Consider the following 25,992-nt stretch of genomic DNA (forward strand, 5'->3'; position numbering starts at 1 on the left):
ATGGGTAGAGCTCTGGAATAAGAAGGGTGTGGTCACAATGTTGGGGGTTTACTATAGGCCACCCAACAGCCAGCGGAAGATAGAGGAACAGATATGTAGGCAGATTTTGGTAAGGTGTAAAAGTAAAAGAGTTGTTGTTTTGGGAGATTTTAGCTTCCCCTATATTGACTGGAACTCACTTAGTGCTAGGGGTGTGGACTGGGCAGTGTTTGCCAGGAGTATCCAGGAGGGCTTCTTGAAACAGTATGTAGATAATCCAACTAAGGAAGGGGCCATACTGGACTTGGTATTGGGGAATCGGCCAGGTGGTCGATGTTTCAGTAGGGCAGCAGTTTGGAAACAGTGACCACAATTCAGTAAGCTTTAAGGTACAGATGGATAAGTGTAGCCCTCAAGTTAAGGTGCTAAACTGGAGGAGGGCTAATTACAACAATTTTAAGCAGGGACTGAAGAATGCAGACTGGGGGCAGATGTTCGAGGGCAAATCAACATCTAGCATGTGGGAGGCTTTCAAGTGTTAGTTGACAGGGATTCAGGACCGGCACCGTAAATATGGCAAGTTTGGGGACCTTGGATATCGCGAGATATTGTGAGCCTAGTCGAAGAGAAAAAGGAAGCATTTGTCAAGGCGAGGAGGCTGGGAACACTCAAAACAAATGTGGAATACAAGGAAAGTAGAAAGAAACTTAAGCAAGGAGTAAGGAGGACTAAAAGGGGTCATGAAAAATCATTTTTATACAGATACAAAGAGGAAGAGGATATGCAGGGAGAGGGCTGGCCCACTGAAGGACAGGGGAGGGAACTTATGCTTGGAGCCAGAGGAAATGGGTGAGGTATTAAATGAGTACTTTGTGTCAGTATTCACCAAAGAGAAGGACTTGGTCGATGATGAGTCTGGGAAAGGGTGTGTAGATAGTTTGAGTCATGTTGAGATCAAAAATGAGGAATTCTTGAGAAACATTAAGGTAGACAAATCCTCAAGGCCTGATGGAGTATACCCCAAAATATTGAGAGAGGCAAGGGAGGATATTGCTGGGGTTTTAGAGAAATCTTTGTATCTTCACTGGCTTCAGAGGAGGTGCAGTAAGAATTCTCAGAATACCAAGTTAAAGTCCAACAGGTTTATTTGGCAGCTCAAGCTTTCGGAGCACTGCTCCTTCATCAGGTGAGTGAGAAATTGTGTTCACAAACAGGGCACATACAGACACAAACTCAATTTACATGATAATGGTTGGAATGTGAGTCTTTACAGGTAATCAAGTCTTAAAGGTACAGACAATGTGAGTGGACAGAGGGCCAAGCACAAGTTAAAGAGTTGTGTATTGTCTCCAGCCAGGACAGTTAGTGAGATTTTGCAAGACCAGGCAAGTCGTGGGGGTTACAGATAGTGTGACATGAGCCCAAGATCCCGGTTGAGGCCGTCCTCATGTGTGCGGAACTTGGCTATCAGTCTCTGCTCAGTGACTCTGCGCTGTCGTGTGTCGTGAAGGCCGCCTTGGAGAACGCTTACCCGAAGATCAGAGGCTGAATGCCCGTGACTACTGAAGTGTTCCTCAACTGGAAGGGAACACACCTACCTGGTGAGTGTTGAGCAGTGTTCATTCATCTGTGGTCGTAGCGTCTGCATGGTCTCCCCAGTGTACCATGCTTTGGGACATCCTTTCCTTCAGTGTATCAGGTAGACAACATTGGCAGATTCACAAAAATATGTACCATGTATCTGGATGGTGTTCTCACGTGAGATGATGGCATCCATGTTGATGATCCAGCACGTCTTACTGAGGTTGCTGTGACAGGGTTGTGTGGTGTTGTGGTCACTGTTCTGGAGGCTGGGTAGGTTGCTGCGGACAATGGTCTGTTTAAGGTTGTGCGATTGTTTTACAGGGGAGGTCCCAGAGGATTGGGGAATAGCCAATGTTGTTCCTTTGTTTAAGAAGGGAAGCAAGAATAATCCAGGTAATTCAGGCCGGTGAGCCTTACATCAGTGTATGGAAATTATTGGAGAGGACTCTTCGAGACAAGATTTACTCCCACTTGGAAATATGTGGACATATTAGCAAGAGGCAACATAGTTTTGTGAAGGATAGGTCATGTCTCACTAATTTGATCCCAGTGTCTTCATTAGCCTCTCTCTCAATGTGCCCCACTACCTTCAATATCCACTCTCTCAATGTGTCCCAGTGCCTTCAAAGAACAAAGAAAATTACAGTACAGGAACAGGCCCTTCGGCCCTCCAGGCCTGCACCGACCATGCTGCCTGACTTAACTAAAACCCCCTATTCTTCCAGGGACCATATTCCTCTATTCCCATCCTACTCATGTATTTGTCAAGACGCCCCTTAAAAGTCACTACCGCATCCGCTTTCACTACCTTCCCGGCAACGAGTTCCAGGCACCCACTACCCTCTGTGTAAAAAATCTGCCTTGTATGTCTCCTTTAAACCTTGCCCCTTGCACCTTAAACCTTGCCCCCTAGTAATTGACTCTTCCACCCTGGGAAAAAGCTTCTGACTATTCACTCTGTCCATGCCTCTTATAATCTTGTAGACTTCTATCAGGTCTCCCCTCAACCTTTATTGCTCCAATGAGAACAAACCAAATTTCTCCAACCTCTTCTCATAGCTAATGCCCTCCATACCAGGCAACATCCTGGTAAATCTTTTCTGTACCCTCTCCAAAGTCTCCACATCCTACTAGTAGCGTGGCGAATAGAATTGAACAGTATATTCCAAATGTGGCCTAACTAAGGTTCTATAAAGCTGCAACATGACTTTCCAATTTTTAACCTCAATACCCTGGCCGATGAAGGCAAGCATGCTGTATGCCTTCTTGACTATCTTCTCCACTTGCATTGCCACTTTCAGTGACCTGTGTACCTGTTCACCCAGATTCCTTTGTTTATCAATACTCTTAAGGGTTCTGCCATTTACGGTATATTTCTGTCTGTATTAGATCTTCCAAAATGCATTACCTCACATTTGTCCAGATAAAACTCCATCTGCCATCTTTCCCCCAAGTCTCCAACTGATCTATATCCCGCTGTATCCTCTGATGGTCCGCATCGATATCTGCAAATCCACCAACGTTTGTGACATCTGCAAACTTACTCAACAATCTAGTTACATTTTCCTCCAAATCATTTGTATATATTACAAATAGCAAAGGTCCTAGCACTGATCGCTGAGGAACACCACTTGTCACAGCCTGCCATTCAGAAATGCACTGTTCCACTGCTACCGTCTGTCATCTTTGACCGAGCCAGTTTTGTATCTACCTTGCCAGCTCACCTCTGATCCCATGCAACTTCACCTTCTGCACCAGTCTGCCATGAGGGATCTTGTCAAAGGCCTTATTGAAATCCATGTAGACAACATTCACCGTCCTATCCTCATCAATCATCTTTGTCACTTCCTCGAAAAACTTGATCAAGTTCGTGAGACACGACCTCCCTTTCACAAAACCATGTTACCTCTCACTAATACATCCGCTCATTTCCAAGTGGGAATAAATCCTGACTCAAAGAATCCTCTTCTATAATTTTCCTATTATTGATGTAAGGTTCACTGGCCTGTAATTCCTGGATTACTCTTGCGACCCTTCTTAAATAAAGGAACAACATTGGCTATTCTCCAATACTCTGGGACCCCCCCTGTAGCCAGTGAAGATACAAAGATTTCTCTCAAGGCCCCAGCAATTTCCTCCCTTGCCTCTCTCAGTATTCTGGCCTATATCCCATCAGGCCCTGGAGACTTGTCTATCTTAATGAAGGTACTGGGAGACAATGAGTGAGTGAATGGTAAGTGTAGTGGCACACAGTGAGTAAGTGGATATTGAATGTACTTGGACACATTGAGAGAGTGGATATTCAAAGCTCAGGGACAAATTGAGAGAGTGACGATTGAAGATTCTGGGACAAATTAAGAGTGTGGATATTCAAGGGACTGGGACATATTGAGAGAGTGGGTATTGAAGGCATCTGATCCCAGTGAAAGAGTGGATACTGAAGGCACTGGAAGTACATGAGAGACTGGATATCGGAGGTACTGAAAGCCAAGGAGAGAATGGATACTGAAGCTACTGGGACCCAGAACGATATAGGGATATTGAAGCTACTGGGTCACATTGAGAGAGGATATTGAAGGATGTAGATTGGGGGCAGATGTTTGAGAGCAAATCGACATCTGGCAAAGTGGGAGGTTTTCAAGTTGAAGTCAATAGGGATTCAGGACCGGCACATATCCTTATGAAGGGTAAGTATGGCAAGTTTTGGGAACCTTGGATAACGAGAGATATTGTGAGCCGAATCAAAGAGAAAAAGGAAGCATTTATCAAAGCTAGGAGGCTGAGAACACATGAAGCAAGTGTGGAATACAAGGAAAGTAGAAAGAAACTTACGCGTGGAGTAAGAAGGGCTCAAAGGGGTCATGAAAAAGCATTGGCCAGCAATTTCCTCTTCAATCCACTCAATTTGATCCTGTACCGTCAGTGTCCACTCTCATTGCTTCCCAATCCTTTCCCTCAATGTGTCCCACTACCTTCAATATCCACTCCCTCAATATATCCCAGTGCCCTCCATGACCACTCTCGCAATGTGTGCCAGCAACTTCAATATCCCCTATCTCCATGTGTCCCTGTACCATCAATAGCCACTCTTTCATTGTGTCCCTGAATGTTGTATATCCACTCTCTCAATGTTTCCGAGTACCTTCAATATCCACTCCCTCAAAGTGTCCCAGTATCTTCAATGTCCACTCTCCCACTACGTCCCACTACCTTCAATGCCCACTAGCTCAGTGTTTCCCACACCTTGAATATCCACTCTCTCTATGTCTCCCGGTACCTCTGGCTCTCTCAACACGTCCCAATACTTCAATATCGAGTCTCTCAATGTGACGCAGTCCCTTCAATATCCACTCTCTCACTGGGCCCCAGTCCCTTCAATATTCACTTTCTCAATGGCCACTACCTTCAATAACCACTCTTGCAATATGTCCCGGTCCTTTCAATATCCACTTTCAATGTGTCCCAATACCTTCATTAGACACTCTCTCAATGTATCCCAGTGCCTTCCATAACCACTCTCACAGAGTCCCCGTCCCTGGGAATAGCCCATAGAGCACAGAGTCCCCGTCCCTGGGAACAGCCCGTAGAGCACAGAGTCCCCGCCCCTGGGAACAGCCCGTAGAGCACAGAGTCCCCGTCCCTGGGAACATCCCGTAGAGCACAGAGTCCCCGTCCCTGGGAACAGCCCGTAGAGCACAGAGTCCCCGTCCCTGGGAACAGCCCGTAGAGCACAGAGTCCCCGTCCCTGGGAACAGCCCGTAGAGCACAGAGTCCCCGTCCCTGGGAACAGCCCGTAGAGCACAGAGTCCCCGTCCCTGGGAACAGACCGTAGAGCACAGAGTCTCCGTCCCTGGGAATAGCCCGTAGAGCACAGAGTCCCCGTCCCTGGGAACAGCCCATAGAGCACAGAGTCCCCGTCCCTGGGAACAGCCCATAGAGCACAGAGTCCCCGTCCCTGGGAACAGCCCATAGAGCACAGAGTCCCCGTCCCTGGGAACAGCCCATAGAGCACAACGTTTTGTCAGACTTCTTACTGAAACGACCCATAGAGCAGAGACCTGTGTCACAGAACTGCTCGGGATTAACCTCTGGCAATATATGGCCACAAATCGATCAAAGGGGAAAGTGATGCGGAACCAGATGGAATAGTTTGCTGCTGTATGAACCAGGACACTGATAATACCAAACAGAGGAATGATGTTCAGGAAAGATTCCGGGAAAGAATAATGATTGATCCAGCTCAACGACATCTGTGATAATGACAGGGCCACCAGGTAGTGAATGGAGGAAGTAGAGAGACTGCACTTTCCCCAGAATAGGATCACAACTGCCACTAAATTAACCATCGGAGAGAATGGAAAGTGGGAATGGAGATGACTGCTGTAATGAGACGTTATAACAAGTATTCAGACAATTTTCACCCACTGTGTCAAAACCTGATTGGCTCAGCATTCTCATTCTACCCTGGAGTGATCCCTAGAGCCTGCCAGAGTCTTCGTTCTCTCCTGATTACACATTCTTATTTCCCCTCTCTGTTACCCTTACCTGAGTAAAAAGTCTGACAACACCAGGTTTTAGTCCAACCTATTTATTTGATAATATACTCACAAGCTTTCGAGGGACACCCTCTTCGTCAGGTGAATGGAGAGTTCTGGCCTCAGACAGAGCATATAAAGCACAGACAGTTTAGAGATTACTGTTAGAGAATTAGAGAGTAATCTCTAAACTGTCTGTGCTTTATATGCTCTGTCTGAGGCCAGAACTCTCCATTCACCTGACGAAGAGGGTGTCCCTCGAAAGCTTGTGAGTATATTATCAAATAAATAGGTTGGACTAAAACCTGGTGTTGTCAGACTTTTTACTGTGTTTACGCCAGTCCAACACCGGCATACCCACATCATGACCCTTACCTGACCCAGCCAGGAAGAACAAACCTTCAGCACGAAAATGGAATGAGATTGCAGCTGTTGAGAGTAACTTTCAAATATCAGCCCAGAGTCCCTGATATCCTGGTGAGTCTAAGGACATTCATTCAACATCCACTCTGTCAGTGCCTCCCAGTACCTTGAATATGAACTTCCTCAGTGTGTTCCAGTACCTTCAATAATCACTCTCTCAACGTCTCCCAGTACCTTTAATATCCACTATCTGACTGGGTCCCAATATCCATTCTCCCACGTGGTCCCATTATCTTCAACATTGCAATGTGTCCCAGTACCTTCAATATCCTCTCGTCCATTGGGTCCCAGTGCCTTCAATGTCTCTTTCAATGTCTCTCAACCAGTTCGAGTCCTCTTGCCGTGCACTGCATGATCCCTCTTTTTCTGCACACTTTCCAATCGTCTATTCTTTCTTTCCAACTTCTCCTCAACTTTTCTCCAAGAATTCAGCACCTTGAGTCATTCAATTCATTCTGATATTCTCCTTCTTATTTTATTCCTCTATTTTCCTCTTCATTTAAGTTGTTGTCCTTCTCACTGTTTGTCTCTTTTCCAAACATGGTGGCTGACTCGGTTTGTAATGTTTCCCCTCTATTCCTCTCTCCAAGTCATTTGTATGTCACCAAAGAAAAGGCAGTGTTGGCCGCACTGAACTTTGGGAGAGCATCACTGTTCTCATCCACCATCTGAGCAGTAATCATCTCTCCCAATCAGTATCTAACCTGCTGACCCCACAAAGTCTGTCCAGCATCCACAAGGCACAAGCCTGGAGTGTGGTGGAATACTCCCCACTTGTCTGAATGGTTCCAACAACACTCAAAGATCAACGCCATCCAGGACAAAGCAGCCCTTCCACCACCTTAAGCTTTCATGGTGGCACAGTGGTTAGCACTGCTGCCTCACAGCTCCTGGGACCCAGATTCATTTCCAGCCTTGGATCTCTGTCTGTATGGAGTTTGCACATTCTCCCCACGTCTGCGTGCGTTTTCTCCCATAGTCCAAAGATGTGTCTGTGAGGTGGTTTTGCCATGCTTGTTTGTCCCTTAGTGTACAAAGACGGTGGAATGGCCGTGCTAAATTGCCCCTTAGTGTCCAAAGATGTGCAGGTGAGGTGGATTGATCATGCTAAATTCCCCTCAGTGTCCAAAGATGTGCAGTTTAGATGGATTAACATGATAAATTGACACTTAGTGTCAGAAGATCTGCGGGTTTGGTGGATTGGCCATGGCAAATTGCTAGCACGAGGGGGCATGGCTTTAAATTAAGGGGGGGTAGTTATAGGACGGATGTCAGGGGTAGGTTCTTTACCCAGAGGGTGGTGAGGGATTGGAATGCCCTGCCTGCTGCAGTTGTAAATGCGCCTAGTTTGGGGGCGTTTAAGAGATCCGTGGATAGGTTTATGGACGAAAAGGGATTGGTTTAGGTTAGAGGGTCATTGTTTTTTAACTGGTCGGCGCAACATCGTGGGCCGAAGGGCCTGTTCTGCGCTGTAATGTTCTATGTTCTATGTTCTTTGTGCCAAAGATGTGCACGTTAGGTGGAGTGGCCCAAAAACTTTTCACAATATACATTACGATTTGGTGGAAGGAATTGAAGACACTAATGCTGAGTTTGCAGATGATACAAAGATATGTAGAGGGACAGTATATTGAAGAAGCGGGGGGGGTGGTTGCAGAAGAATTTGGATAGATTAGGAGAGTGGACAAAGAAGTGGCAGATGGAATACAATGTGGAAAAGTCTGAGGTTATGCACTTTGGAAGGAGGAATGGAGGCATAGACTATTTTCTAAATGGGAAAATGCTTAGGAAATTAGAAACACAAAGGGAATTGGGAGTCATTGTTCAGGATTCTGGCCCCTGGTCAAGAAGAAGAAGAAGGCACATGACATGCATAGGCAGCTGGGATCAAGTGGATCCCTTTAACAGTATAGGGGGTGTTGGAGTAGACTTAAGAGAGAAATCGGGAGGGCAAAAAGGGAAGACGAGATTGTTTTGGCAGATATGGCTAAGGAGAGTCCAAAAAGCTTCTACAAATACATGAAGGCCAAAAGGCCTCTTAAGGATCAATAAGGTCATCTCTGTGCAGATCCACAAGAGATGGATGAGATCCTAAATGAATATTTCTCATCAGTATTTACTGTTGAGTAAAGCATAGATGTTAGTGAATTTGGGGAAATAAACAGTGATTCTTGAGGAGTGTACATATTATAGAGAAGGAAGTGTTGGAAGTCTTAAAGCGCATCAAGGTAGATGAATCCCTGGGACCTGATGAAGTGTATCCCAGGATATTGTGGGAGGCTAGGGAGGAAATTGCAGGTCCCCGAGCCGAGCTATTTAAATTATCGATAGTCACGGGGGAGGTGCCTGAAGATTGGAGAGTGGCAAATGTTGTGCCTTTGTTTAAAAAGGGCTACAGGGAAAAGCCTGGGAACTACAGGCCAGTGAGCCTCACATCTGTAATGGGTTAGTTGTTGAAGGTGTTTTGAGAGATAGGACTTACAGGCATTTAGAGATGCAAGGACTGACTTGGGACAGTCAACATGGCTTTGTGAGTGGAAAATCATGTCTCACAAATTAATTAAGTTTTTTTTGAAGGGGTAACCAAGAAGGTAGATGAGGGCAGTGCAATTGATGTTGTCTACATGGACTTTAGCAAGGTCCTTGACAATTTCCTCCCTTGACTGTCTCAGTATTCTGGGGTATATTCCATCAGGCCCTGGGGACTTGTCTGCCTTAAAGCGATGACAAGGTATCACATGGTAGGTTGTTATATAAGTTTAAATCTCACAGGATCCAGGGTGAAGTAGCCAAATGGATATAAACTTGACTTGATGACAGAAGCCAGTCGGTGTTTGTAGAGGTTTGTTTTTCAAACTGGAGGCCTGTGACCAGCGGTGTGCCTCAGGGATCAGTGCTGGGTCCACTGTTATTTGTCATTCATATTAATGATTTGGATGAGAATATAGGAGGCATTGTTAGTAAGTTGTGGATGGCACCAAGATTGGTGGCATAGTGGACAGTGAAGAAAGTTATCTCCAATTGCAACGGGATCATTTGGCCCAGTGGGATGACGAATGGCAGATGGAGTTTAATTTAAATAAATGCAAGGTGATGCATTTTGGTAGATTGAACCAGGGCAGGACTTACTCAGTTAATGGTAGGGTGTTGGGGAGAGTTATAGATCAAAGAAATCTAGGGGTACAGGTTCATAGATCCTTGAAAGTGGAGTCACAGGTGGTCAGAATGGTGAAGAAGGCATTCAGCATGCTTGGTTTCATTGGTCAGAACATTAAATACAGGAGTTGGGACGTCTTGTTGAAGTTGTACAAGACATTGGTAAGGCCACACTTGGAATCTTGTGTACAGTTCTGGTCATCCTATTATAGAAAGAATATTATTAAACGAGAAAGAGTGCAGAAAGGATTTACTGGGATGCTACTGGGACTTGATGGTTTGAGTTATAAGGAGAGGCTTGATAGACTCGGACTTTTTTCTTTGGAACGTTGAAAGCTGAGGGGTGACCTTATAGAGGTTTATAAAATAATGAGGGGCTAGATAGTCAATATCTTTTCCTAAAGGTAGGGGAGTCTGAAACTAGAGGGCACAGGTTTAAGGTGAGAGGGGAGAGATATAAAAGGGTCCAGAGGAGGAATTTCTTCACGCAGAGGGTGGTGAGTGTCTGGAACAAGCTGCCAGAGGTGGCAGTAGTGGCAGGTACAATTTTGTCTTTTAAAAAGCATTTAGACAGTTACATGGGTAAGATGGGTATTGAGGGATAATAGGCCAAATGTGGGCAATTGGGACTAGCTTCAGGGTTTAACAAAAAAAAAATGGCATGGACAAATTGGGCTGAGGGGCCTGTTTCCTCTATGACTAAATGACTCTATTCTCTTCGGGTTAACATGCAGGTTCAGTCAGCAGTTAGGAAGGCAAATGCACTGTTAGCATTCATGTCGAGAGGGCAAGAATATAACAGCAGAGATATACTTCTAAGGCTGTATATGGCTCTGGTCAGACCCCATTTGGAGTATTGTGAGTGGTTTTGGGCCCCATATCTGAGAAGGGATGTGCTGGCCTTGGAAAGGTTCCAGAGAAGGTTCACAAGAATGATCCCTGAAATAAAGAGCTTGTCGAATGAGGAACAGTTGAGGACTTTGGGTCTTTACTCATTGGAGTTTAGAAGGATGAGGGAGGATCTCATTGAAACTTACAGGATAGAGCGGATGTGGAGAGGATGTTTCCACTAGTAGGAAAAGCTAGAACCAGAGGGCATAACCTCAGGCTAAAGGGACGATCCTTTAAAACAGAGATGATGAGGAATTTGTTCAGCTGGAGAGTAGTGAATGTGTGGAACTCTTTGCCACAGAAGACTGTGGAGGCCAGGTCATTGAGTTCTTTAAGACAGAGATAGATTGATTCTTGATTAATAAAGGGATCAGAGGTTATGGAGAAAAGGCAGGAGAATGGGGATGAGAAAAATATCAGCCTTGATTGAATGGTGGAGCAGACTCGATGGGCCAAGTGGCCTAATTCTGCTTCTGTGTCTGGTCTTATCGTCATGTTGAAATCAAAAAGGAGGAGGTATTGGGGGTCTTGAATGCTTTAAGGTAGACAAGTCCCAAGGGCCTGATGGAATATACTGAGAGAGTCAAGGGAAGGAATTGCTGGGCATAAGTTTGCGGATGACACAGAGGTGATGGAATTGTGGATAGCGATAAGGACTATCAAAGGATACAGCAGAATATAGATCAGTTGGACATTTGGCCAGAAAGTTGACAGATGGAGTTTAATCTGGATAAATGTGAGGTAATGTATTTTGGAAGGTCGAATACAGATAGGAAATATATAGTAAATGGCAGAACCTTTAAGAGTATTGATAAGCAAAGGGTGTATAGGTACACAGGTCACTGAAAGTAGCAATGCAGGTGGAGAAGGTAATCAAGGAGGTATACAGCATGCTTGCCTTTATTGGCCTGGGCATTAAGTTTAAAAATTGGCATGCCATGTTGCAGCTTAATAGAACTTTAGTTAGGCCGCACTTGGAATATAGCGCTCAATTCTGGTAGCCACACTACCAGAAGGATGTGGAGGCTTTGGATAGGATAGAGAAAAGATTTACTAGGATGTTACATAAGAACATAAGAACTTAAGAAATAGGAGCAGGAGTAGGCCATCTAGCCCTTCGAGCCTGCCCTGCCATTCAATAAGATCATGGCTGATCTGAAGTGGATCAGTTCCACTTTCCTGCTTTCTCCCCATAACCCTTAATTCCCTTGTCTATCAAAAACCTATCTACCCGTGACTTAAATATATTTAGCGAGGTAGCTTCCACCACTTCAACGGACAGAGAATTCCAGAGATTCACCACCCTTTGAGTGAAGAAGTTCCTCCTCAACTCCGATCTAAACTCCCCCTCCCTTATCTTGAGGCTGTGCCCCCTAGTCCTGCTATCCACTTAGATAATAATCTGTCTTTTGAATCCTCCTACTGAAATGCATGACCTCACACTCCACACAATAAATTCCACTTGCCAGGTTTACGCCCAGTTACCCAATCAATCTATATCTCATTGCAAAATCACAATATTCTCATGCCCTTCCACCTATCTTTGTATCAAATTTATAAACCTTACATTCTGTTCCTTCCTCCAGGTCATTAATGTGAGTAGTTAACAATTGCGATCCCAGCAGCACTCATTCCACTCTGAAAAGGACCTGTTTATTCTATCTGACAGCTAGTTTTCAATCCACACAAATACACTTTCTTCAATACCATGAGCTTTTACTTTATGCACCATTCTCTTAGGTGACACCTTGTCAAATGCCTTCTGAAAATCTAAATACATTACATCTACAGGTTCTCCTCTGTCTATCCTCTATGTTACATCCTCAAAGAATTAATGCAAATTTGTCAAACATGATTTACCTTTCATAAAACCCTGTTGCAAAACTCACTACTACACAATAGACTGGTCTTTGGACGTCTGCTTTTCTCAAGATCCACATTTCAGTCCTGCGTGCAAAGAACAAAGAATGGTGCAGCACAGGAACAGGCCCTTCAGTCCTCCAAGCCTGCACCAATCACGTCCTATATAGACCAAGTGCTTGAATCCTTCTACTCCCCGTCTGTTCATGTGCCTATCCAGATAAGTCTTAAATGTGACTAACGAATCTGCCTCAACCATCTCACTTGGCAGTGCATTCCAGGCCTCCACCACCCTCTGTATAAACAAACTTCCCCTGCACATCTCCACTGATCCTTTCCCCCTTTACCTTGAACTTGTGCCCCCTTCTAATTGTCATTTCTGCCCTGGGAAAAAGCTTCCAACTGTTCACCCTATCTCTACCCCTCATAATTTTACAAATTTCTATCAGGTCACCCCTCAGCTTCCGTCATTCCAGGGAGAACAAGACACTTCAAACCGCAGAAGCAAAATACTGTGAATGATGAAAATCCAAAATAAAGAAAATGCTGGTAATAATCAGTCGGTCTGGCAACACCTGCAGAGAGAAAAAAGCTTCTGCTGGATGCTGCCAGTTGTTGAGTATTTCCTGCATTTTTCGTTTTTATTTACTCCAAATCAGTCTTGAGAATATTTTGAAGAATACTTTGCTGAATGACTCTTTACATTTGAAGAATGCGCTCTTTGTCATTCTAACTCTCTTTAAAATTTATCAACCTTGCAAAGTTTGCACCAAATCTCCGTGGCTTACCTGGTGATTATTTCTAGCACATTTTGTTTCGTATTCCAGGTTTCCAGCAACGAACAGACAACGCTTGAACTTTGCTGGAAAGTGAGACAGGTTGATGAGGGTTTTTGTCAGGACAAACCCAAGAATGCCAAATTTCAAATGATCACTACTGTCAGCAAGGAAAGTTTGCCAATCAGGGGCGACTTGCTAACACTTTTGCCTTAGAGAGAGCAACAGGGAACTATACGCTGCCAAGCTTCTGGCTAATAGATCAGAAGCACATGACTTGAATATGTTGCTTTTATTTGTAGAACTGACGTGGGGAGCATTAGTGATGAGGAGAGTTTGGAGAAACTTGAATTGTTTTCACTGGAGCGACAGAGGTTGAGGGGCGATCTGATAGAAGTCTACAAGATTATGAGGGGCATGGACAGAGTGGATAGTCAGAGGCTTTTTACCAGGGTGGAAGAATCATTACTAGGAGGTATATGTTTAAGGTACGAGGAATAAATTTTTAAGGAGATGTACAAGGCAAGATTTTTACACAGAGGGTGATGAGGGCCTGAAATTCACTGTCGGGGAAGGCAGTGGAAGCAGATACGAACATGACTTTTAAGGGGTGTCTTGACAAATAAATGAATAGGGTGGGAATAGAGGGAAACAGTCCCCAAAAGGGTTGGGAGTTTTAGTTTAGATGACAGCCTGGTCGGTGAAGGATTGGAAGACTGAAGGGCCTGTTCCTTTGCTGTAATTTTCTTTGTTCTTTGTTGTATGTGCAGGTTAGGTGGATTGGCCATGCAAAGTTGCCCCTTAGCGTCCTAAGATGTGCATGTTGGAGGATTGACCGTGTTAAATTGCCCCTTACTGTCCCAAGGTGTGTACATTAGGGAGATTAACCAGGAGAAATGCGCAGGATCACGGCGATAGGTTGGAGGAGGGGGCTTGTTTCCGATTCTGTTTTGGAGAGTTGGTGCGGACTCGATGGGCTGAATTGGCCCTCCTTCTGCACTGTAGGGATTTGAGGATTCTATCGTTCAGCCTCTCCCATCACTGACACACTGCAGCCGCTCACCAAGTCTCCTGAGATGGCTGGTTGGGGAGGACATCTGAAAGAGGCTGATCAAAGAGAGGGGACATTTGGGTTGACCAAAGTGAGGGGCCGTTATTTCACCGTCGGGTGTCTCCCTTTTTAAACAGAGGAGGAGAATTCTTATCTCTCAAAGGGTTGATCCCATTGGAAATATTCTCTCCCCCAGAGAGCAGTGGAACCATCAGAGGGAGGAGCAGAAGGAGGCCATTGGGTTCATTGAGTCTCCTTCACTAATCAATGAGATCAGAACTGATCTGATGTGATAAGTGTTCGGGACTAGTTCAGAAACTTTGAAAGGGACTAAGAAATTACCCTATTTTGGCTTATTTTTGATTTAAGCAATGTACATAGAACATAGAACATAGAACATAGAACACTACAGCACAAACAGGCCCTTCGGCCCACAAGTTGCGCCGATCACATCACCTACCAACCTACAGACCTATCTATAACCCTCAATCTCATTAAACCCCATATACTCATCCAGAAGTCTTTTAAAAGACCCCAGCGAGTTCGCCTCCACCACCACTGACGGCAGCCGATTCCATTCATTAGTACATGAACTAACTGACCTCAACTTTCTTTGTTGTACAAACTACTCTCACGGATTTTGTTATACACACGGTCATGAACTTCAACTTTGTTTGTTATACATAAAGTAACTAATCTCAGCTTTCCTTGATATACACAAAGTAACTCACCTCAACTGACTTCATTACACACAAAGTGACACTTATCAACTTTCTTAGTTGTACACAAACTAACTAACCACTGAATGGGAGGCAAGGGAAAACCTTTGATCGTATCAAATGGCAGGATAGGCTCAGAGGGCCAAATGGCCTCCTCCTGCTCCCACACCTTCTGGTACTGTGTACATGACAGTGCCGACAATAACTTGGAAATATTCGATTGGGTTTGGAGCGTGAAAGGATGTGTTCTTGGGTTTGAGGAGGAGACAGTGTTAATTTGTCTCTTCCCTCCTTTGCAGGAAGTTGGAAGGGTCGGATTGGGCGGCACCAAGATCCAGTGAGATGCGTGGAGATGTGACGGAGTCGCTGAGTGCATCAGGAGCAGAATGTCATCGGCCCAGGAGGGTGCAGGGGAAGCAGCGTGGGGCACGTGGCGGGGAGAAACCGTTCCCATGCTCGCAGTGCGACTGCGCCTTCAGCCGCTCCTCCAACCTCAAGGTCCACATGAGAAGCCACACCGGCCAGCAGCCGTACAAGTGCGGCGAGTGCGGCAAGGGATTCAACTACCCGTCCGAACTGGAGACCCACCGGCGCAGCCACACCGGTGAGCGGCTCTTCAGCTGCCCCGTGTGCGGCAAGCGTTTCACCCGCTCGTCCCACCTGCTGACCCACCGGCCCGTCCACACTGGCGAGCGCCCCTTCACCTGCTCCGTGTGTGGCAAAGGCTTCACCCAGTCCTCCCACCTGCTGAGCCACCGGCACATTCACACCGGGGAGAGGCCCTTCCGCTGCACGGTGTGTGGGAAGGGCTTCACCCAGATGTCCAACCAGCTGAGGCACCAGCGGGTGCATGCCGGTGAGCGCCCCTTCCTCTGCAATCTCTGTGGCAAGGGCTTCACCCAGTCCTCCACCCTGCTCAGGCACCAGCGTACCCACACCGGGGAGCGCCCCTTCGCCTGCTCCCTCTGCGGGAAAGGCTTCACCCGCTCCTCCCACCTGCTGACCCACCAGCGCGTCCACACCGGGGCCAGGCCGGCTGGCTACGCGGACCCCCGCCCCGCTTCCTGCCCACTCTCCGGCACCGCTGGCACTGCGGGCCAAGCCGCTTCTGGGAGTCCAGGGGATCGTCCGGCTGTCTGGGGCGAGTGGCGGAGGGAGCCCGGGATCTGGGGACACTGGGGTGGGGCTGCGCTGAGCCCTGGGAGGGCCGTGGCCAACCGTGGCCTCGGGTCACACTGGGAGAGGGAGCGCTGGATCTGGGAGCACTGGGGATGGACCCAGGACACAAGCGCAGTGGCGGGAGATTCCAGCTGTTCCTGAGGGGAGGGGGGGGGGCAGGATGTTGAGAGAGAGGGACACTCTGGGCAGGTGCCTGAGGAACCCTTCGGGGGTGGACTGGCGGAGGACGACTGGCGGGGGGAGGGCAATGCTGGGATTGGACGACGTGAGCGATAGTGGCCAGGGGATCAAGCAGAAGCACAGACAGTCAGGCCACAAGCACCCGATGTTTTCCAGACCCTCCCCTCGCTCTGCTGCCACCATGCTGTGTTTGCACCCACTCACTGTGCCAGTTACAGCCACACGTTCCCACCACCCCCCCAAACTCTGGAACCCCCAATGGCCAGTTCTTACTGTGACCCCTCACACAGCTTATCACCTGTTTTCCTGTCTTCACACTGAGTTTCACATCGATCATTGCCATCACACACGGACCTCATTAAGCACTGAAAGGTTCACATGACTGAAGGCTGAGACACAGGATAGGGGCCGTCAGGCCCCTCCATTTGCCCCTCTTCACCCATCTGTCCGGTTTGACCCCGAGATCCACCATATTTCAATTCCCAGTCCTCAACGTCACTCCCCCCCCCCCCGCGCCCCCCCCCCCCCCCACCGCCTCTTGTGTGGGAAGGCAATTTTATCGTGTTCCTGTGACCTGAACATTAAAGGCCAGACCAGCTTTTGTTGCTCACCCCTAATTGCTCCTTTGCGAGACGTATTCTTGATCCCGCGTGGTGTGGCTCCGCTCACAGTTAGGGAGGGTGTTACAGGATTTTGCCCCAGCGACAGTATTTCCAGGTCAGGATATTGAGTGGCTCAGAGGGAAACCTCTCTAGTTGGTGGCATTGCCAGGTGTCTGCTGCCCTTGTCCTTCTCGGTCACAGGTTCGCAAAATGCAAGAAATCTGTTGTTTGAATGGACTCTCATCCTGAATTGTAAACTTCTCTCTGGATTGCCGGCCTACATCTCAGTGAGCCTCTCGTTCGTGGCAACACACTTCCTGTTGGGTGCAGCCCATCACAGACAGACACTCGAACCAGTTGATGTTTCACAGACTAAGTAACACTGGGTGCTGCTTTCAATAGTGTCGAAACTCCTCACACGAGGAACGTCAAACAACGTAGACAGCGTGAATCAGGATAAACACAAATCATGTGAATGATGAAGGGGAGAGGCAAATATCTTTGCGGCTCCCACCAGATTCAACCCAGCAAAGACAGTTCTGCCAGGATCTCGGATCTGCCAGACACAGACGGGTTATATAAGGATGCTGCCAATATTGGAAATGTGAAATTTAACTGAATAAAGGTTTTTACAATTCAATCCTCTAGTCATTTTCAAGTCTTCTGAATGAGAAGAGGTTCATGAAGTTGCACGAGATTGAATCAAGCTGGGATTACTTCACATTGTGTTGACACATGGCAAAACAACACAGAGGGGAATATCAAGATAATATACAACTGGGTGTACCATTCTGAACGGGGTACACAGGTGCACAGGGAGCTGGATGTATATGTGCATGGCTCATTTTTCTTCCTTTTTCTCAGGTCTCCCCTTGGTTTGTCTCTGTGAAAGAGGGAGAAATGATGTGGGTATGCCGGCGTTGGACTGGCGTAAACACAGTAAAAAGTCTGACAACACCAGGTTTTAGTCCAACCTATTTATTTGATAATATACTCGCAAGCTTTCGAGGGGTTACCCTCTTCGTCACCTGACGAAGAGGGTAACCCCTCGAAAGCTTGCGAGTATATTATCAAATAAATAGGTTGGACTAAAACCTGGTGTTGTCAGACTTTTTACTAAGAGGGAGAAAGACAGAAAGAGAGGCAGAGAGAGATGCAGACAATGGCACAGAGAGAGAGAGAGACAGAGACAGACTGTGTATCCTCACTCTCTATAGGAGAGATTCCAGAGGATTGGAGAATAGCCAATGTTGTTCATTTAAGAAGGGTAGCAAGAATAATCCAAGTAATTACAGGTCGGTGAACCTTGCATCAGTGGTAGGGAAATTATTGGAGAGGATTCTTCCAGACAGGATTTATTCCCACTTGGAAATAAGTGGATGTATTAGTGAGAGGTGACATGGTTTTGTGAAAGGGAGATCATGTCTCATGAACTTCATTGAGTTTTTCAAGGAAGTGACGAAGATGATTGGTGAGGGTAGGGCAGTGGATGTTGTCTACATGTAAGGCCTTTGACAAGGTCCCTCATGGCAGACTGGTGCAGAAGGTGAAGTCACATGGGTTCTGAGGTGAGCTGGCAAGATGGATACAAAAAAAACAAAATAGAAGCAGGAGGAGGCCATTTGGCCCTTCAAGCCTGCTCTGCCCTTCATCACAATCATGGTTGATCATGCGACTCAATAGCCTAATCCTGCTTTTCCCCATTTGCCCCAAGTGCTATATCCAGCCACCTCTTGAATACATTCAATGTTTTGGCATCAACTACTTCCTGTGATAATGAATTCCACAGGCTCACCATTATTTGGATGAAGAAATGTCTCCTCATCTCCATCCTAAATGGTCTACCCTGAATCTTCAGACTGTGACCCCTGGTTCTGGATTCCCTCACCATTGGGAATATCCTCCTTGCACCTACTCAGTCTAGTCCTGTTAGAATTTTATAAGTCTCTATGAGTTCCCCCGCATTCATCTGAACTCCAGTGAAAACAATCCTAACCTCGCCAATCTTTCCTCATACATCAGTCCCACCATCCCCAGAATCAGCCCGGTAAACCTTCACTGCACTCCCTCAAGAGCAAGAACATCCTTCCTCAGAAAAGGAGACCAAAACTGCACACAATATTCCAGGTGTGGCCTCACCAAGATCCTGTATAATTGCAACAACACATCTCAGCTCCTGTACTTGAAACCTCTCGCAATGAAGACCAACATGCCATTTGCCTTCTTTACTGCCTGCTGCACCTGCATGCTTACCTTCAGTGACTGGTACACAAAGACACTCAGGTCCTGCTGCACACCTCCCCCCTCCTAATTTACAGCCATTCAGGTGGTAATCTGTCACCTTGTTTTTGCTTCCAAAGTGAATAACCTCACACTTATCCAAATTATACGGTATCTGCCACTGATCAGCCCACTCACCCAGCCTGTCCACATCATTCTGAAGGATCTCTGCATCCTCGTCACAGTTCACCCTCCCACCCAACTTGGTGTCTGCAAACTTTGAGATGTTATATTTTGTTCCCTCATCCAAATCATTTATATTGTGAATAGCTGGGGTCCCAGCAGTGGTCCCTGTGGCACCTCACTAGTTACTGCCTGCCAATTTGAAAAACATCCATTAATTCCTACTCTTTCTTTCCTCTCTGCCAACCAGTTTTCTATTCATCTTCACTTCCCCTCAATTCCACGTGCTTTAATCTTGCAGGATAATCAGTTGTGCAGGACCTTGTCAAACGCTTTCTGAAAGACCAAATATACCACATCGACTGGTTACCCCCTTGTCAACTCCACTAATTACATCTTGAAAGAATTCCAACAGATTTGTCAAGCATGATTTTCCCTTCATAAATCCATGCTGTCTGATCCTGCCACTGCTTTCCAAGTGCTCTGCTATTAAATCCTTAACAATGGATTCCGGAACTTTCCCCACCAGCAATGTTAAGTTTACTGGTCCATAATTTCCTGTTTTCTCCCTACCTTGCTTTTTGAACATTGGAGTGACATTGACTTCCCTCCAATCTGCAGGGACTGTTCCAGAGTCTGTAGAATCCTGGAAGGTGACCACCAATGCATCCATTATCTCTAGAGCCACTTAAAAAGGTCTCTGGGGTGCAGATTATCAGGCCCTAGGGATTTATCCACCTTCAATCCCTTCACCATTTCTCTACGAATATTGATCTCCCTCAATTCTTCTCTTTCACTAAATCTCGCATTCTCCAACATTTGAATATTGTCCTCTTTTGTGAAGACAGAACCAAATGTATGTATTCAGTTGCTCAGCCATTTCTTTGTCCTCTATTATACATTTCCCCATTTCTGTCTGTAGGGGACCTACATTTGTCTTCAACAACCTCTTTCTCTTCATATATCTATAGAAACTCTTATTGTCAGTCTTTACGTTCCCTGCAAGCTTACTTTCATACTTTTCGTATTTTCCCCTTCTTAATCAATCCCTTGGTCGTTCTTTGTTGAATTCTAAACTGCTCCCAATCTTCAGACCTATTATTTGTCTTGGCCAATCTGGCTTCTAACAGAGGGTAGCAGTGGAAGGGTATGTTTCTGAATCAAGTGCTGTGACTAGTGGCCCTCCTAAGGGATCACTGCTGGGACCTTTACTGATTTTCAATGTATATAAATGATTTGGAGGAAAATGTAACTGGTTTGATGAGTAAGTTTGTGGACAGCATAAAACTTGGTGGAATTGTGGATAGCGATGAGCATACAGCAGGTATGGATCGGTTGGAGATTTAGGTGGAGAGATGGCAGATGGAGTTTAATCTGGACAAATGTGAGGTAATCCATTTTGGAAGGTCTAATATGATGAGAAATATACATTAAATGGCAGAACCCTTAAGAGTATTGATAGGCAGAGGGATCTGGGTGTCCAGGTACACAGATCACTGAAATTGGCAAAGCAGGTGGAGATGGTAGTCAAGAAGGCACACGACAGGCTTCCCTTCATCAGCCAGGATATTGACTTTAAAAATTGGCAAGTCATGTTGCAGCTTCATAAAACCTTAGTTGGGCCTCATTTGGAATATAGTCTTCAATTCTGGTCGCCACACAACCAGAGGGATGTGGAGGCTTCGGAGAGGGTACAGAAAAGATTTACCAGAATGTTGCCTGACATGGAGGGCATTAGCTATGAGGAGATGTTGGAGAAACTTGATTTGTTCTCACTGGAATGACAGAGGTTGAGGGGCAACCTGATAGAAGTCTATAAGGTTATGAGGGGCATGGACAGGGTGGATAGTCAGAAGCTTTTTCCCAGGGTGGAAGAATCAATCACTAGGGGACACAGGTTTAAGGCGTGAGGGGCAAGGTTTAAAGGAGATGTACGAGGCAAGTTTTCTACACACAAAGGGTGGTGGGTGCCTGGAACTCGTTGCCGGGGGAGATGGTGAAAGCAGATGTGACAATGATTTTTAAGGGGCATCTTGACAAATACATGAATAGGGTTGGAATATGGGGATGTGGTACGCGGAAGGGCAGGGGATTTTAGTTCAGATGGGCAGCATGGGTGGTGCAGTTTGGGGGACCAAAGGGTCTCTTCCTGTGCTGTGTTCCCTTTCTCTCCCTATTTCTCTGTCTCTTCCCTGTCCCTTTCCCACCCCATCTCTCTCTCTCTCTGTCTATCCGTTTCTCTCTCTTCCTAACCCTTTTGCACCCCATCATTGTCTCTTTCTATCCCTTTCTCACCCCATCTCTCTCTCTCTCTTTCTATCCATTTCTCACACACACATATATGCCAATCCCTTTCTTACTCTCCCAGCCTCTCCATCACTTTCTCTGATTGTTTCTCCCTCCCGTATGTAATTTCTACGTATCTGCCTTTCTCTCTTTCTTAGTTTCTCTCTCTCCAGGTCTATCCCTTTCTCTCATTGTTTCTTTCATAGGAATGAAGGAATTAGGAGTGAGAGTCGGCAGTTCAGTCCTTCCAGCCTGCGTCACCACTTTATATGATCGTGGCTGATCTCCATCTCATCCTAACTCCATTTCTCTGCCTTCCTCCCTTGCCCTTTTTTGGCTTTAGGTGGCACAGTGGGTAGCATTGCTGCTCCATAGGGACCCAGGTTCAACTCCCAGCTCAGGTCACTGTCCATGCAGAATCTGCACGTTCTCCCCATGTCTGCATGGGTTTCCTTCAGGTGCTCCAGTTTCCTCCCACAATCTGAAAGACGTGTTGGTTCGATGCATTGGCCATGCTAATTTCTCCCTCAGACGACCCGAACAGGCGCCAGAGTGTGGCGATGAGGAGATTTTCACTATAACTTCATTGACATAAGCCTATTTGTAACAATAATAAATGAACTTTGGGGTGACACAGTGGTTCGCACTGCTGCCTCACAGTACTCTCAGCACATGCACCTCACTGTCTCTGTGTACATGTGCGCCTCACTCTCTGTATGCTTGTTTTCTCTGTGTGTGTGTGCGTTTTGCTCTCTCCCTCTCAGCGCACCTCGTTGTCTCCCTCTGTGCACCTTTCTCTCTCTTTTTCTATGCGTGCCTCACTCTCTCTCTGTGCCTCAACTTCTCTCTCCCTGTGCGTGCACCTTGCTCTCTGTATGCACAAGCACCTTGCTCTCTCTCTCTGTGCACAGCGCCTCGCTCTCTCTCTGCGCCTCGCACTCGCTCTCTCTGTGCATGCGTCTCGCTCTCTATGCACCTCACTCTCTCTCTCTCTTGTGTGTGCACAGCTCACTCTTGCTCTCTCTGCGGCTTGCTCTCCCTCTCTCTTTTTCTGTGCACCTCCCTCTCTCTCTGTGCGTATGCACCTAGCTCTCTCTGTCTCTCTCTCTCTCTGTGCTCCCTCCCTCTCTCTCTCTCTCTGTGCACGTGCACTTTGCTTTCTCTCTCTTTTTCTCTGTTTATGCTCTCTCTCTCTTTCTGTGTGTCTTGCGCTCTCTCTCCGTGCATGAGCGCCTCGCTGTGCACCTCTCTCTCTCTCTCTGTGCCTCACTCTCTCTCTCCCTGTGTGTGTGTGCCTTGCTCTCTTTCTCTGCGTGCCTCACTCTCTCTCTTTCTCTCTGTGCCTCACTCTCTGTGTGCCTTGCTTTCTCTCTGTGCGCCTCTCTCTCTCTCTCTGCGCCTTGTTCTGTCTCTGTGCACCTCTCTCTCTCTGTGTGCATGCACCTTGCTCTCTCTTGCTCTTTCTCTCCCTGTGTACGTACGCCTTGCTCTCTCTCTCTCTCTCTGTGCACCTCGCTCTCTCTGCACCTCTCTGTCTGTGCGCCTCACTCTCTCTTTCTCCAAGCGTGTGCCTTTCTCTCTCTCTCTCTGTGCGTGTGTCTTCCTGTCTTTCTTTCTCTCTCTCTGTGTGCACCTCTCTGTCCGTGTGTGGCGGCTCTCTCTCTCTCTCTGCATGTGCGTGCACACCTCGCTCGCTCTATGTGCCTCACTCTCTCTTTCTCTCTCTATGTGTGTGCCTTGCTCTGTCTCTCTCTCGTCGTCTCTCTGTGCACGTGTGCCTTGCTCAGTCTCTCTGTGCGTGTGCTTTACTCTCTCTATGCATGTGTCTCGCTCTCTCTCTGTCTCTGTGTGTGCACCTTGCTCTCTCTCTCTCTGTGCCTTGCTTTCTCTCTCTCTCTCTCTCTCTGTGCATGTGCTTCACTCTCTCTCTCTCTTACTCGGTGCATGTGCACCTTGCTTTCTGTCTCCCTCTCTCTCTCTCTGCGCCAATGCCCAACAGACAAAGAGACCAGGCTAGAATGAAGTGTCCCTGAGTAACTTGCACCTTAGCAGCTTCTTTGTTAGTGTAGAGCTTAGTATCCCTGCCTATCAAGAGGACGACCAGGTTTCAATTCCTCGACAGGAAGTTGCCAAGTTCCTTGGCAATGCCACGACGGTGTCTGTTTTGATTTAATTCCAGCAGAAGCTGCTGGTACCACCTGGAGCACACTGCCAAGCACTGCGTTCTCAATGGCCCACTACAGGCACCATGTTAAACCAACCTTCTCTTTTGTACAGACGGGGCATTCTCTCATTGAAGACTTTAATTCATGCAACCCCCTCAGCTATTCAAATCTCGCACTCAACATGTGCTTACCCTCAGCACAAGTTTTCCAGAATAAGCTAGGCAAAACTTAAAAATATTCTTGAAACAGTGAGCGCAGCAAATTAATTAACGCTCACACAATTGGTGGGAATCGTGCACTGACACAGTGCGAATAATTCGGAGAGGATCAAGTTGAGATCCACCAACATTCATCAAACAGTTAATCATTAAGCAATGTCAGTGCAAGGAAATTCTAAAATTGTTCTCTGTTCACCAGCTGGAAGGCTTCAATCCTTACACATGATCACGTTGGGGTGTGATCAAGCATGGTTTTACCCATTCCCTGTGCTAAAATGAGATAAGTCAGTCTCGGGTTTTCATAGATGTGTCAACCTCGCAATGATTTGTAAACTAAATGGCTGTAACTTATTGAATCCTGGAAGCTGATGAAAATATATAAAGAGACCAACTTAGAATCGAATGCCACCCCCCCACCCCCTGAGCAACTTGGAGCGCAATGTGGATTAGCAGGGTAAATATGTGGGTTTATGGGGATAGGACCTGGGGTGGGATTGTGGTTGGTGCAGACTTGATGGGCTGAATGGTCTTCTCCTGCACTGTAGGGATTCTATGATCAAAATCACTGACTCGAATCTGAAATGCCCCCCCCTCCCCCCCCCCCCCCCACCCCCACCCCCACCCCCACCCTGGGGAAGGCACCCGTCCGCATTCCATACACTAGATACATCGATGACAGTTTCTTCCTTTGGACTCACGGTGAACAATCACTGAAACAACTATATGATGACATCAACAAGTTCCATCCCATCATCAGTCTCACCGTAGACTACTCTCCGGAATTGGGTGCATTCTTGGACACACGCATCTCCATCAAGGACGGTCACCTCAGCACCTCACTGTACCGCAAGCCCACAGTCAACTTCACAATGCTCCACTTCTCCAGCTTCCACCCTAAACACATTAAAGAAGCCACCCCTACGGACAAGCCCTCCGTACACACAGGATCTGCTCAGATGAGGAGGATCGCAACAGACACCTCCAGACGATGAAAGATGCCCTTACAAGAACAGGATATGACGCTCGGCTCATCGATCGACAGTTCCGATGCGCCACAGCGAAAAGCCGCACCGACCTCCTCAGGAGACAAACACGGGACACGGTGGACAGAGTACCCTTTGTTGTCCAGTACTTCCCCGGAGCGGAGGGGCTACGATATCTTCTCCAGAGCCTTCAACATGTCATTGATCTCACCAAGGCCACCCCGACACCCCCACTTCTTGCCTTCAAACAACTGCACAACCTCAAACAGACCATTGTCTGCGGCAACCTACCCAGCCTTCAGGAGAACAGTGACCACGACACCACACAGCCCTGCCACAGCAACCTCTGTAAGACATGCCGGATCATCGACACAGATGCCATCATCTCATGTGAGAACACCACCCACCAGGTACACGGTAAATACTCTTGCAACTCAGCCAACGTTGTCTACCCGATACGTTGCAAGAAAGGATGTCCCGAAGCATGGTACATTGGAGAGAACATGCAGATGCTACGACAACGGATGAATGAACATCGCTCGACAATCACCAGGCAGGAGTGTTCCCTTCCTGTTGGTGAACACTTCAGTGGTCACGGGTGTTCGGCCTCTGATCTTCGGGTAAACGTTCTCCAAGGTGGCCTTCAGGACAGCGCAGAGTCGCTGAGCAGAGACTGATAGCCAAGTTCTGCACACATGAGGACGGCCTCAACCAGGATCTTGGGTTCATGTCGCACTATCTGTAACCCCCATAACAACTCGTCTGGACTTGCAAAATCTCACTAACTTTCCTGTCTGGAAACAATACACGTCTCTTTAACCTGTGCTTAACCCTCTCTCCACTCACACTGTCTGTACCTTTAAGAATTGATTAGCTGTAAAGACTCACATTCCAACCATTATTCATGTAAATTGAGTTTGTGTCTTTGTGCTCCGTTTGTGATCAGACCTCCCAACCACCTGACGAAGGAACAGCGGGTTCTGAAGGCTTGTGGCATTTGCT

General features: G+C 46.9%; 1 protein-coding gene across 1 annotated transcript in view; it reads left to right on the plus strand.

The window, feature by feature from the left end:
- Positions 1 to 25,992, plus strand: part of LOC145363509 (uncharacterized) — a 137,558-nt gene that overhangs the window by 78,723 nt on the left and 32,843 nt on the right. Inside the window, 3 exon segments of the mRNA XM_080218704.1 lie at positions 13,256 to 13,297; positions 15,274 to 16,286; positions 17,800 to 17,810. Coding sequence (XP_080074830.1) covers positions 13,256 to 13,297; positions 15,274 to 16,286; positions 17,800 to 17,810 — 1,066 coding nt within the window.

The sequence above is a fragment of the Carcharhinus amblyrhynchos genome, unplaced genomic scaffold (assembly GCF_965287045.1).
Source record: "Carcharhinus amblyrhynchos unplaced genomic scaffold, sCarAmb.v2.hapA scaffold_39, whole genome shotgun sequence".
Classification (NCBI taxonomy): Eukaryota; Metazoa; Chordata; class Chondrichthyes; order Carcharhiniformes; family Carcharhinidae; genus Carcharhinus; species Carcharhinus amblyrhynchos.